The following is a 13,799-nucleotide window of genomic DNA, read 5'->3' on the forward strand; positions in this document are numbered from 1 at the left end:
GTATATACTAGTAACATTGTTAAGCGTTATACTTTTTAATATTTAGGTGGTGGTCGAAATCCAGTAACTCCTCGATACATGCGACATTTCAATATTATAACAATCAATGAGTTTAGTGATAAATCCATGTTTACGATCTTCTCTAGAATCTTAACCTGGCATTTAAAAATCTGGTAAGTAGTTGAAGGTGTGTTTGTTTTTTCACTAGGGGAGTATAAAATCTTTGGGGAACCTGTAGTGCTTCTCAAACTTTTCCACGAAAGCATCCCTAGACAAGGAAAAAGTTAACAGGCAACTTTGCTCCCCTCTTTTGCTCCCAGCTCCAAGAACACAAAGGAGCCACAGTATCTTTCTCTTTTTCCTTTGTCTAAAGTCTTGGATTTTAACCTAAAAATCCATACAGAGTTTGCATTCTGCTATGTATATGTCCACGTTAGAATTATCGATATTTTGAATTTTTGCTATATAGTGCAGGTAATGCTGGAAAGATTACCAGGTTTATCCTGAGGTTTTGATACCCTCTAGTAAAACTCTTGAGTTCCCCAGGGGTGTCCATGTCCTGGTTTGAGTGTAGCCTTGGCACCTGTACCCCAGGGAGACGTTGCTCCTGAGCTCTGGATGCTCAGTGCTTCTCCACAAGATGCTTGGAGGCTGGGGAGCCAAGTGGACCTGGGCAGTGGAGGTATTGGCTCCCTGATGTCCATTCGCAGGAAATTGTCATTTCTTGCCTTATCCAGTGATGACGCAGGTGGACAGCTGGCTCCTCGTCAAGCCGGAAGTGAAATATAGCCAATTTTTCCAAATGGACATTCTTTCCCCATGTTCTTTCTACCCTAGTAATTCCTTTTGCCCTTTTTTTTTTTTAAATCCTGTCTCACTATTTATTTTAATTTCTTTTTAACTCTCCTTTTTCTGTTTCTCCTTTCCTTAATTTTTTCTGTATTTTTATTTTCTTTCTTCCCTTTCTCTGAAAATACCCATTTCACCAATATTCTTCAGGGATTCGATCTATCTGCAGCTAAGAATGCCAGGGAGTGAAGGAAGCTAGGAGGCATCGTCTAGTGGTTACTGGATTTGAGTTACATAATATAGGCTCTTCAGCTGTCCATTTATTTAAGTAGTTTTAAGTCCATTAAACTGGTCCTTCTTACTCATGGAGTTCCTTTGAACACAAGATATAATATTGAACAGAAAGTAGCTTTTAAAGGAGTAAAAATGTTATTAGTACAACAAGAAATGGTAATTTTGTGAACAAAGTCCATCGATTTAATCATAAGGAAAAATTCATGCTAGTCATACTAAATATCACTTATGTATCCTAATTCTATATTTGATGACGTTTTTCCTTCTTTTTATGTAAAACAATTTTTTCAGTTATAGATTTCCAGACGATTTTCTAGATTTGACTGCCCAAATTGTAAACGGCACAATGACTCTGTATAAGGAAGCAATGAAGAATCTCTTGCCAACTCCAGCTAAATCTCACTACCTGTTCAACCTCCGAGATTTCTCCCGTGTCATTCAGGGTGTGTGTTTGTCAAGACCAGAAACGGCAGAAACCAAAGAAGTGATTAAACGTCTTTGGGTTCATGAGGTAAATCTCTGTGTTACTGAAATATCGTTATGCAAGAAACAAAGATTTTTACCATGCCAACAATTGGGTAAAAAGAAATATTCAGCAATTTATATTGTTGAAATGCATCCCACTACTTGGCATTATGAAGACCAATGTTCAAGATAATTTCTAAAAATATTTTACACTAATATATTTTATGATGTTTAAGATGCTCTATCCCTCATTTTCAGGAATTTCTGTTGATGTATAGCATATTTCAAAGTAGGTATCTTTTGAGGGGGGTCTCTTAAGTGACTTAGTTGGTTTGACTTCAAATAATTTTTGAGATGGAACACTTTTGTTTTTATAAGAAGTGAATGTATTTAATTACATGTCAAAAGAATGTATTAATTGCATGTCAAAAGAACTGCAAAGCAAACTATATTTGAGAGCATAGAAACTATAGAAAAATATATTTAGTTTCTCTTTGGGAAGAGGTATGTGAATAAACATTTTCATGTAAAAACTTGAGGAGATAAGGACAGGAGAGAGAGGAATAGAGAATAGAAAAAAATAATGCATCAAAGATAATAGTTCAAACGTGACTGAGAGACCAAGGCAAAAAATAAAAAACAAAAAAACTGTTCAGTATTTTTTAAATAGGCTAAGTATATGGGAAAGTGGAAGGGAAACTGTTCTCTTTTTAATATATAAATCACATAGTTATTTTAATTTTAATAATGTACTTAAGAATCTAGAAAATGGAAATGTGCTGCTCTATTAAAACCATGTGTCACAGACATAAATTTCAAAAAGGCTTTCAAAAGTTCCATTTCATAGGCCTTTTAGATCTACACTTCGAATTCCTAAATCCTCACATGTTCAAATATATGCCCAAGTAAAGGTCCATTCCACTTGGAAATTCTGGCCACAGCAAGGTCCCTAAAAGTGATTCTTTGGAGAAGGATGATCTGCAGATTTGTACTGTGCCCACTGTAGGTCGCTTAATTGCTTGAGTGGGTTGCATATTCTGGGACATGGACACAGGCTGTAAGTCTGGTAGGTCACATGGGTGATGGAAATGTGCTGAAAGGTGGAAAGAGAGAGTTGAGAGGGGAAGATGTGATTGACTTCACTGAAGGAGCCCATTGCCTAAGACGTGTCTTGTCATGGGCCAGATCTAACTCTAGGAAGCATCCAGCAGCCTCCGTCTCAGGAACTTTGCCCCTGATATTCCTTCTACCCAGGACACTCTTCTCCCATTACCCACAAGGCTTACCCACTTACCTCAAGATCTCAGCTCAAATATCCCCTTCCCATCAAGGCTGGCCTGGAACAACCCCTACCCCACACCAAAGCTCTTTATCCCTTATCTTGCTTTATTCTTCGTGACACTGGGTATCACTTGACCCCATCTACATTTTTGCTCACTTACTGTCTTGATTGGAACAGAAGCTTTATGAGATCAGCAACTTTATTTATTCACTGCTTTCCCCAGTGCCTGACACACGACAGGCATTCAGTAAAGGTTGAGTGAGGACACCAAGGGAGGAAAGAAGGCATCTGACTACACATAACATGCTTCCTCACTTGGGGTTATAATGCCTTGCCTTCCTCCAGTCATGAGAGCCATTCCTGTTTCCCATTGTATGTTTGTGGTATGTTACTTTTGAGCTTTTTTCAGATCTTGTCCTGACTCTGATGTCAGATTATTGAGTTTTGACAGTGGCTGTTGAATTCTTGGGGCATATAATAATTAGGTTCATAATATAATAACTTGTCATTTTTAGTGACTGCTTTATATTCATATAACATCATGAGTTTAAGTCCTCAGCCCAAAACCTTGAAGTAGCGCCTTACTTTGTGGTGATGAATTTAGAATAAAAGTCCAGTGGTCCATAAGACCTTGGATGCGGACTTTTTCCCTGGTTCCTTTCAGGCTGCCTCCTGCTCTTACCTTCATTCACCCCTCAACAGCATAGGCTGCCTGGCTTTTCTCTGCCTGGAATGCGCTTCCCCCAGATACTGCTCCTCCGGGCCAGCTCCCCTACTGCTTCTTGATCCAGTCTCTGCTTCTCCGTCAGGCACACTGACCACCCTAATTAATACTGCAGCCTCACATGCTGCTAGCAGTTCCAGTCTTTCTTAATTTTCTCTATTTTTCTTCTTTCCATAGCATTTCCATAGCATTTATCAACTTCTAACATGCCTTGTCATTCATTCATTATGTTTGTTGCCCATCTCTCTTAGATAGCATACAGGCTCCAAGAGGGCAGAGATTTCTTCTTTTCTCCCTTACTGATTTATCCACAGGGCTGAGCCCAGTGCTAGGCACACTGCCCTCAACATGTCAAAAAATATAAAGTGATGGAGTTTAACACTCTAACTTGTACTTTATTTCTGTTTACTGAAAAAGATTTCCCTACTTTAGGTGTCTTTTCCCTCTCTAGACACTTTTACCAGACTAGAACACCTAATACAATTTCACTAAATGATTTTCCAGATATAAAACTGTTTTGCATTCCCTTTGGCTTCTCCATTGCTCTCAAATGTCAATGTCCCTAACAACTGGTTTGCTTGTTGAATATAGATATTCAGCACATCCCAAAAAATAATAGATAAATTGGGTTTCATCAAAGTTAAAATTTTTCATGCTTCAAAAGACACCATCTGGAAAGTGAAAAGACAGCTCCTAGAATGGAAGAAAACACTTGAAAAATTGTATCTGATGAGTGTCTAATATCCAGAATACATGAAGAAATATTACAACTCAGTAGTAAACGACAAAGAACCTAATTTAATCATGGAGAAGGGATTTGAATAGACATTTCTCCAAAGATGATACACATTTAGCCAATAAGCACATGAAACAGATGTTTAACATCATTAGTAATTAGGGAAATACAAATCAAAACCACAATGAAGTATCACACTCAATAAGACGGCTGTAATTAAAAAAAAAATGGATAATAACATCGTCTGTGGGAATGTAATATGGTGCAACTGCTTTGGAAACAGTTTGGTAGATCCTCAAATGTTAAACATAGAGTTACCATTTGACCCAGCAATTCCACTCCTAGGTGTGTACCCAAGAGAATTGAAAACACATGTGCACACAAAAACTTGTATATGAGTGTTAAAAGAATTATTCCTAATAGCCAAAAAGTGGTAACAAATCAAATATAGATTAGCTGAGGAAAAGACAAGCAAAATGTTTGCTCATACAAATGAATACACACCATGAAATTCTTTTCAGCCGTGGAAAGAAATACTGATACACGGTACAGCATATATGATCCTAGAAAACATTATGCCAAGTGAAAGAAGCCAGACACAAAAGGCCACCTATTATATATTTCCATTTATTTGAAATGTCCAGAATAAGCAAATCCATAGTGACGGAAAGCAGATTAGTGGTTGCCCGGGGCTGTGGGGATGTGGGGCGGGGATAATAAGGAGTGACTGCTAATGGATACAGGGTTGCTTTTTGGAGTGATGAAAACGATCTAGAATTAGATGACGGTGATGGTTGCACAACTTTGTGAATATTTGAAAAAAAAAACATTGAGTTGTATGCTTTAAAAGTGTGAATTTTATGAAATGTGAGTTATGTATCAATTAATCTCTAATCAAGACTTTGAGGTAAATAAATTCAAAGCACAAATGCAACATGCCAGAAATTACCTCCCCTGCAATGATTTAGATTTATGATGGAAAATTTTACATGACAACTTTTTAAAAATGTAAGGGGTGGCAATAGAATAATAGTCCCCTGTGGGGGAGGGAGGAGGGCAGGTGGCCACAGAAGTGAGAGCTGAGGTATTGAGAATGTTCTATGTCTTGGTCTGGGTGGTGGGCACATGGGTGTATAAATGTGTGAAATTTTTTGGAGGTGTACACTTAAGATTTTTGTATGTTATGTAGGGAAATTTTTTGAAAAGGGAAAAAAAGTATCTTCCCAGTCACCATCCTCAAAACGTCTAAGTCAGAAGGTTCAGAGTGAGGCCCCAAAAATCTGCATTTTAGCACATACCACAGATGATTTGATGCAGGTGTATTGACAATCTCTGGGAAACCCTGTTTTAGGTCCTTGCTAAATTGCAGCTAGATGATATATGCTTGATTCTCACTGATGCCCAATATATGAGGTTGGCTTAATTTAGTTTCCTTTTCTCAACAGAAGGAGGAGGTCTTCAGTAACTCAGTCTGAGGAAGTGACTATTGGCATGTGTTGGGAAACTCAACTGTCCCATAGAGAAATAGCTTCTGAACTGGTTGGAGTATGTGGGAGGTTTCAATCATACAATTTACCTGTGTAGCCACTGCTGTTAGAAAAAGGGATGACACTAATATGTCATCAACTTGACAACAGTGAAACACTAAAATCATTATTCTTGAACACAATTAGGCTGATTCCAAGGCAGTTTGTAATACATACATTTCTCAGTTCTGTAGTGTTTTCACATCTGTTGACATTTTATGTTTTGCTGTATCTATGAGGTTTGTAAGGCAGGTAGTTCTACTTCCACTTTATAAGTGCAGAAGCTGATGTAGACAAGTTTGAGTCATTTCCTCAAAAGATCAGAAAAGATGCTGACAAAACAAAAAAGGTGCTTTGCATATATGTGCATGAGTCTGCTAGTGCTGCCGTAACAAAATACCAGGGACTGAGTGGCTTTAACAACAGAAATTTATTTTCTCATAGCTCTGGAGGCCAAAGGTACAAAATCATGGTGCCATCAGGGTGGGTTTCTGGCGAGGGCTCTCTTCCTGCCTTGCAGGTGGCCGCCTTCTCACTGTGTCCTCACGTGGCCTTTCCTCTGTGTGTCTGTGGGGAGAGAGCGGGAGCTCTGGTGGCTCTTCCTTTTCTTATAAATACACCAGTCCTATAGGATTTGGGCCCTGCCCATTTGACCTTATTTAATCTTCATTATCTTCTTAATGAACCTCTCTCCAAATACACTCTCTGGGGGTTAAGGCTTCAACATATGAATATTGAGGTAGAGGGGACACAATTCAGCCCGAAACAGTCGATAATCAAGGGACATTCATACCACTTTGAGGAAATAGTTATTTTATGTAGCAAGCCTGATTAATTTTTTGCAGTCCCATGACATTTGCATATAAGCAGAGATTTATTTTAGTAGTTTACCCTCTGCAACACTTATAACAAAAATAAATGTCCAAAACAAACTTACACTCCATTAGGACATTCCCTCTTTTTCTAGATATTGTACTTTTGTTTTTAAAAAGATCTATTGATTTGCCAATCATCTTCAAAATGTTATCTGGCTTGGAAAAGGAAGAGATCACTTCAAGGGAGTTGCAGAACCTCAGATACCAGTTCCAAGCTCTTTTATCTATATCTGGGTGACCAGCAAATGCAGTCACTTACCTTATCTAGTCTTTTTTCCTTTCTCTAGTCCTTAGGGCTCTTTGCTTCTCTATAATCTACTTCAGTCCCCCCAATTTACCTTTATTTATTGGTAACAGTGTAACTAAGAATTATTCCAAATATATATTACCAAAATTAATATTTAAAATAAATATTATATAATGAGCCAGTCCATGGTGGTTTGGGTATGCTTTTAGTAAAACCCATAGAAATTTCTGGAGAGTACTTTTTATGTTACCTGAGATTCGCACAGAGGTAAAACTAAAAAACAATAGATGAATCAGTTCTCAAAGCTGCTTTTTAATTATTATACAGGTCCTTAGAGTGTATTATGATCGCCTTCTGGATAATGCAGACAGAAGTTGGCTTATCAACTACATTCAAGAAATCTTGAAAAAATACATGGATGAAAATTTTCATGAGCTTTTTCGAAGTTTGGATTTTGACAATGACGGGGTGGTGGAAGAAGATGATTTACGCAGCTTGATGTTCTGTGATTTCCACGATCCCAAGAGAGAGGATACCAACTACAGAGAAGTTGCAGACGTGGATGCTCTTCGGGTGATAGTGGAAGCTCACCTGGAAGAATACAACAACATGAGCAAAAAAACCATGAACCTGGTCTTGTTCCGATTTGCCATAGAACACATCAGCAGAATTTCCAGGATCCTGAAGCAGCCTCGCAGCCACGCTCTTTTGGTTGGTGTTGGAGGGAGTGGGAGGCAGTCGGTCACCAGATTAGCTGCCCACATGGCTGATTTTTCAGTTTTCCAGGTTGAAATCTCCAAGGGCTATGGTAACTCTGAGTGGCATGAGGATTTAAAAACGATCTTAAGGAAATGTGCTGAAGGGGAGATGCAGGGTGTCTTCCTGTTTACAGACACTCAGATTAAAAAGGAGTCATTTCTAGAAGATGTCAACAATCTACTAAATGCCGGGGAGGTTCCAAATCTCTTTGCATTGGATGAGAAGCAGGAGATATGTGATAAGATGCGTCAATTGGATCGCCAACGGGATAAGACCAAACAGACAGATGGAAGCCCCATAGCTCTTTTCAACATGTTCATTGATCGCTGCCGCAACCAGCTGCACGTTGTCCTCGCCATGAGTCCCATTGGAGATGCGTTTCGGATCCGCCTTAGAAAGTTCCCTGCTCTTGTTAACTGCTGTACCATTGACTGGTTTCAGGTACTGTCATGTAAATTTTAGATAGACTTCTAGAAATGTTGAATCTCCATCATTGGCATGACTTATTTTATAGACACTCCCCCAAAATTGTAGTTTAGCAGAATTTTCTGATCAATAATAATGTATTTGATGAAATTACAATTCAAGAAATCATTATAATAGAAAAACATTTTATTACTAGGGTATATGGTCATTGACATCAATTTATTGTAGAAAGTTTTAGGATAAAGTTGTGTATCAGATTCTTGACAAGGAACAGAGAGGACTGTTCCAGAAGGTACAGGCAGGTTTAAAGGAACTGAACAGAGAGGTGGGGCGGTCAGGAAGTGGTGGATGGTAGCAGGAAGGTGTCACTGCAGCTGGATATAAAAGGACATAGGGAGGAGGAAGTGCTATTGGAACTTGGAACTGTAGGAGTAAGATTGCCTGACTCCTTAAGAGAAGGAACCTGAAACCTAGAACTCAGCTTCTGCTAGAAAGGAAGAGGGCTGGCAAAGCTTCTACCTCCTTTTTTCTTCTGCCTTCTAGCTTCTTTCCATTGGCCAAACCCAACAGGAAGTCGAAAGAAACCCTAGTGACCACTTTTTTTTTAGTCAACTTCGGGGCTACGAGTCACAGAGCAGAGCAGACAAGGGCATGGGGTAGGAAATATGTGAGCTGTAGCAGAGATCCTCTGAGTGCGATCTAATACATAAGATTTTTTGACTTTGTGGAATTTACATGGCCCCCTTTTTCCTCCATTTCCTGCTAAGATTAATTATTTTATGTAAAACATGTTATAGCAGTTCTTATTCTGAAAGGTGGAGATGAAGAGGAAAATGAAATAGACAAGGCTTCTGCTCTCCTCAAGTTTACTTACCTACTTACAAATTTGTGAAAAATAATTCCTTCATGCAGGGTAGCATACAGAGAGTAAAAGGCTTTCAGAATAGGGGAACTTTAAGAGGAAACATGCAAGACAAAAAGTGCCAGTACTGAGAGGGTCTGGTCAGAGGGCAGTTAGTGAAGGCAAGGAGCTACCTAGAAGGAATGAATGGGGTGAGAGAAAATCAGGGTGACAAGGGCAGAGTGACTTGGGGGGGAAGTCACAGAGGTGAGGTCAGAAAGCTGGGAAGGGCCAGATCAGGTGGAGATTTACAAGTTGGCTTTGGATTTTATTTTGAATATGTGGAGAAGTCTTTGAAGGATTATGAACTGAAAGGGTGATAGGAGCTAAATTACATTTGATCACTTTGGCAGCCGAGCAGAACATATGTGTAGGGGGCCCAGTTAGGTCACTGCTGGAGTATTCCAGGAGGATGATATCAGAGAGCGGCACTGGGATGGTGGTGGTTGTAGGTGCAGAAAGAAGGGAAAGGGTTTGGAAGCTGTTTTAGGGATGGTGCCTGTAGGACTTGCCTAGAGGCAGGCTGTAGGGTGGAGGAAGAGGAGAGGGCTCAAGGATGATTCCTGCACTTTGACTTGAGCAACCGTGTAGATGGTGGTGATGTTTACTAAGTTGAGGAAGACTGTGACTGTTTGGGTGAAATAAGGAACTGTGTCTCTGACTTGCTAAGATTGAGATGGTGATGAAAGAAATCGAGGTGATGGTTGTTTATAATTCTGGAGTTTAGGGGAAAGGATAATATTTACCACAGAGAATTGTTGGGGGAGTTAAACGAGACGATAATAGTAAAATGCACATAAAAATTCCTTTTCTCTTCCTTGCTCCTGCAATACTCATGACCAATTTCTCTAACCCCTGAGCAAACACGAGGGGTTAATATCACACACATTAGCTACTGGCTCCCTGCCTTAAGCTTGCAAGTACTTGGGAGAAGTTCCTCATGAGAGGGTCTCTCCCTCCCTTTCACTCATGCTCCCTTCCATTTCCAACATCCACAAAGCTACTAACAGACCCATGTTAGTAACTTAGATCAAGCACTAAAGCATTTGTCTTAAATTTAGTCATGGCCTGAGGATGCACTACAGGCAGTTGCCTCCCGCTTCTTGGAAGACATTGAAATGTCCGAGGAAACGCGAGACGGCTGTATTGAGATGTGTAAAAGCTTCCACACGTCTACTAGAGACTTATCGACATCCTTCTATGTTGAGCTTCAAAGATACAATTATGTGACTCCTACCTCTTATCTTGAATTAATCTCTACCTTCAAACTGTTGTTGGAAAAGAAAAGGAGGTAAAAATGAAGTTTTGTATTTCTAAGTAAGCTATGGTGGTTTTAAAAGATTTGTGTGGACAAAAATGGCATAGCAATGATGTGATAAGATTTTATATATATGGTGAGTTTTGTTAAATCTTTGATTTACTCCACAAACATTTTTACGGGAGGGAGCAAGCTTCTTCTTTTGTGCAGCTGCATTGCCTAGCACATCATAAGTGCATAATCATGGTTGTTGAAGGAATAAGGGTGTGCCACTCAGAGCTGTGGTAAGGCCCAGGACACTTTGACAGTGCTGTTGGGGAAACAGCCCTAGTGGATAATTTTTCTTCGATAAGTAATCAGGTAATAGAATAAACCTTCTCTTATTCTCTTTATGCTGAACAGCTGAAACCCAGAGACAGCCATTCAATATATATATCAGATTTCCTTCTTTAAATAAACTCTCATTTGAAACATCAGTACAAATATCAATACATTTATATTACCATGGACTGTGTTGATGTGATCCTTTTGATGTCATTGAGGTTGACTTTTACATGCAGAAAAATTTATTTGGCTCTAAAAACTACTACTCAATAGTTACAGTATAAAATGCAAAAAGCATGAAATTACTTTGAAAGTTAGAAGTTTAGAAATTTTAGTGATCACCCTTAAGGAGGTCTTCAGCTAATGGAAGTCAATTTAAGCAATTTTTTATATTGCATTTATCATTTTTAGTATTTTTATTCCCCTTTTGGAGTCTGATTTAACAAACTAAACTTTCCCAGGTATTTAAATAATTTGTAAAATCTAGTAAGTTAAACTTATACATACAGTGAGCCTTAAGTTCTTTTAAGTATTTGAATATTGCCTATAAACTTAATGAGACTTTTTACTTAAAAACACAAATCTCACTCTATTGCTCAATTACACAACTTATATTGGATCACAGTGCTGATCTGTTACAAGGCAAATAGACCAAATTCTTTTAAATATTAAAAAATATACTTTAAACACTAAATGTGCACAGATTCCTTGACACAAAAATATTAATACTAAGTTTAGTTTTTGCATATTAACTATAGTTCATTCTGAGTTTTCCTGTGGCAAACCCACTATCTCAGGCATTCTGAAGCATCTTTTCTCATATTGTCCAAGATGGTACCTAGATACTGGTACCTAGATACCGCATTTATAGTGACTGCTGTAATGCTTGCCACAGTGGGGGTGTCGTAGGTTTCCTGTTCACCATGGTCCACACCCCCATGTTTGAATCATAACATTAGTATTTTTTTCCATCCACCTAGTGAAATCTGCAACTCCTCTGCAAGACTGCTACATGACTTAGCTGAATTTTACTGTTTCTTTGGCTGTCAAGATAATTATCTTTCCATGTCAATCTTAGGATCTTTAAACTACTAGAATCTTACTTTCTTCCCATAATTTCCCATCCAGGAGGGTCAAAACCTCTTGGAAAATCTGATTAATTTGGGGGTATCGCTTATGTCTCTGATTATATGCTCACAATGTTGAAGATCATCCTAACTGGAAGAAATATTATAAAAATGAGATAAAAGCCTAGAGAAAGACTGAGAATAGTGGTTTTCTAAGCATTTTTGTATATTGTTGTTTGCCTTTCAAATTTTCCTCGTTTAAAAAAAAAAAATTCTCCTTTACCTCAACTAGAATTCCCACCCTGTACTTACTCTTCCCCTAATAGCTAAAGCCTTCAGATCTCTTGATAGCCACGTAGTTCTGTAACCTAGAAGCAAGTAATCAGGTTACCTGTCAGGAAACCAGCGTTTTAGCCAGCAGAGCGTCACATGGGATGGCCACTATACTGAAACTGCTTTACGCTGGCAGGAGTGAGACCTTTCCCGTGCTTGCTGCACAAGTGTTCCACTGAGATGTAACTCACAGATGACACGGTATCCTGCCTCCCAGGCTCCTCAGTTCCTGTTACTGTAACATGTTTTGCTCAGAGGGAATCAACATGTCACAAAAGTGTGCTATGCCCTCACTTATCAATGTTTTTTTCTATGACAGTCTTTTCAGTTTTCCCCTAGTTCCCTATTTCAGCTCAAGTGAGTTAAGCACTGAGTCAGACTGCCCTTCCACCTTTAGACAGTCATCAGGTTGGTTCCTTACCTACTCCAGCCTATTTTTTGAAGAGAATTTCTAAAATGAGTCACCTTTTACTTTGAAACATTCAGGCATCTCAAATATTTAAAATGAAACAAATTATAAAGAGTTTTCTCTGCTCATAATGTATAATTACCTCTAGAACATATGTGAATGTATATAAAAAATTTAAAGTTCATTAAAATATTATGTTATTTTGGATCAATTATTACTACCTTATAATTTTGCACCAAAAAAAAGTGTTGGGCTTTATTATCTATCGGCCACTTTTACCTTTTTTTTTTTTTTAACTTTTTTTTATTGAATTATAGTCATTTTACAATGTTGTGTCAAATTCCAGTGTAGAACACAATTCTTCAGTTATACCCGAACATATCGGCCACTTTTATCTTAAATAAAAAATTCCTATTTCAAGATACTTAACACATCTTAAAATTGTCACATTTGGTAACATTCAAAATCTAATATGTTTTGGGCACTGAAGTCTATTCAAAAGAAGTGATTATAAAAAGGTTTAAGGAACAATAGTATTGTTGGAATAAATTCCCAAGATGACTAAATTTAGAGGCACGTCATTCATTTTGATATAGGCGGTTCCTTGCCTAGTGTATTTATCTTTTGAATTTGTTATATGCCTAGATACTGTGTTTAGTACTGGAAATAGAAAAAACCAACCAACCAAGACACTGTCTGCTTTTAATTGCACACAATCTCAAGTTCTGGAGTTCATAATTTTTGACAAACTGTTAATATATGTGAAAGTCTTGGAACCAAGTTCTTGGTTATGCCTTGGAAAAGCCAGAAAAGCTCAAGAACACTTAACTTTTTCCTGAATTGGGGGATAGAGCCTGACAACTAACCTTGTTTTATTTCTCTGTTTGCAGTGAAGTAATGATAATGAAAAAGAGGTACGAAGTGGGTTTGGATAAACTGGATTCTGCCGCCTCTCAAGTAGCCGCAATGCAGTTCGAGTTAGAGGCTCTCCATCCTCAGTTAAAAGTTGCGAGCAAAGAGGTTGATGAAATGATGGTAATCATTGAGAAGGAGTCTGTGGAAGTTGCCAAAACTGAAAAAATAGTGAAAGCCGATGAAACAATAGCAAACGAACAGGCTATGGCTGCCAAAGCCATCAAGGATGAATGTGATGCTGACCTGGCAGGCGCCTTGCCGGTATTAGAGTCTGCACTAGCTGCCCTGGATACGCTCACCGCACAGGTAAGAGCACAGCCACGGACTCTCTGGGGCACAGGTCATCATAGCTTCAGAAAGTGCTTAATGATGAGTGCTAAAATCTCTGTCTTTCTGAGTTAGTTAGTTTCCGCATTTAATGCATTTGAAATCATTTTCAATTAGAAAAATAATTCCTTAATTCACCTGT

At 38.4% G+C, this 13,799-nt stretch overlaps 1 protein-coding gene across 1 annotated transcript in view; it reads left to right on the top strand.

Moving 5' to 3' along the window:
- The window catches only part of DNAH7 (dynein axonemal heavy chain 7), a 220,378-nt gene that overhangs the window by 118,366 nt on the left and 88,213 nt on the right, over positions 1 to 13,799 (top strand). Inside the window, exons 40-44 of the mRNA XM_032480142.1 lie at positions 47 to 173; positions 1,375 to 1,594; positions 7,266 to 8,138; positions 10,086 to 10,315; positions 13,306 to 13,636. Of these exons, the coding sequence (XP_032336033.1) occupies positions 47 to 173; positions 1,375 to 1,594; positions 7,266 to 8,138; positions 10,086 to 10,315; positions 13,306 to 13,636 (1,781 nt within the window). The remainder of the gene's footprint in view (positions 1 to 46; positions 174 to 1,374; positions 1,595 to 7,265; positions 8,139 to 10,085; positions 10,316 to 13,305; positions 13,637 to 13,799) is intronic.

Source organism: Camelus ferus, chromosome 5 (assembly GCF_009834535.1).
Source record: "Camelus ferus isolate YT-003-E chromosome 5, BCGSAC_Cfer_1.0, whole genome shotgun sequence".
Lineage (NCBI taxonomy): Eukaryota > Metazoa > Chordata > Mammalia > Artiodactyla > Camelidae > Camelus > Camelus ferus.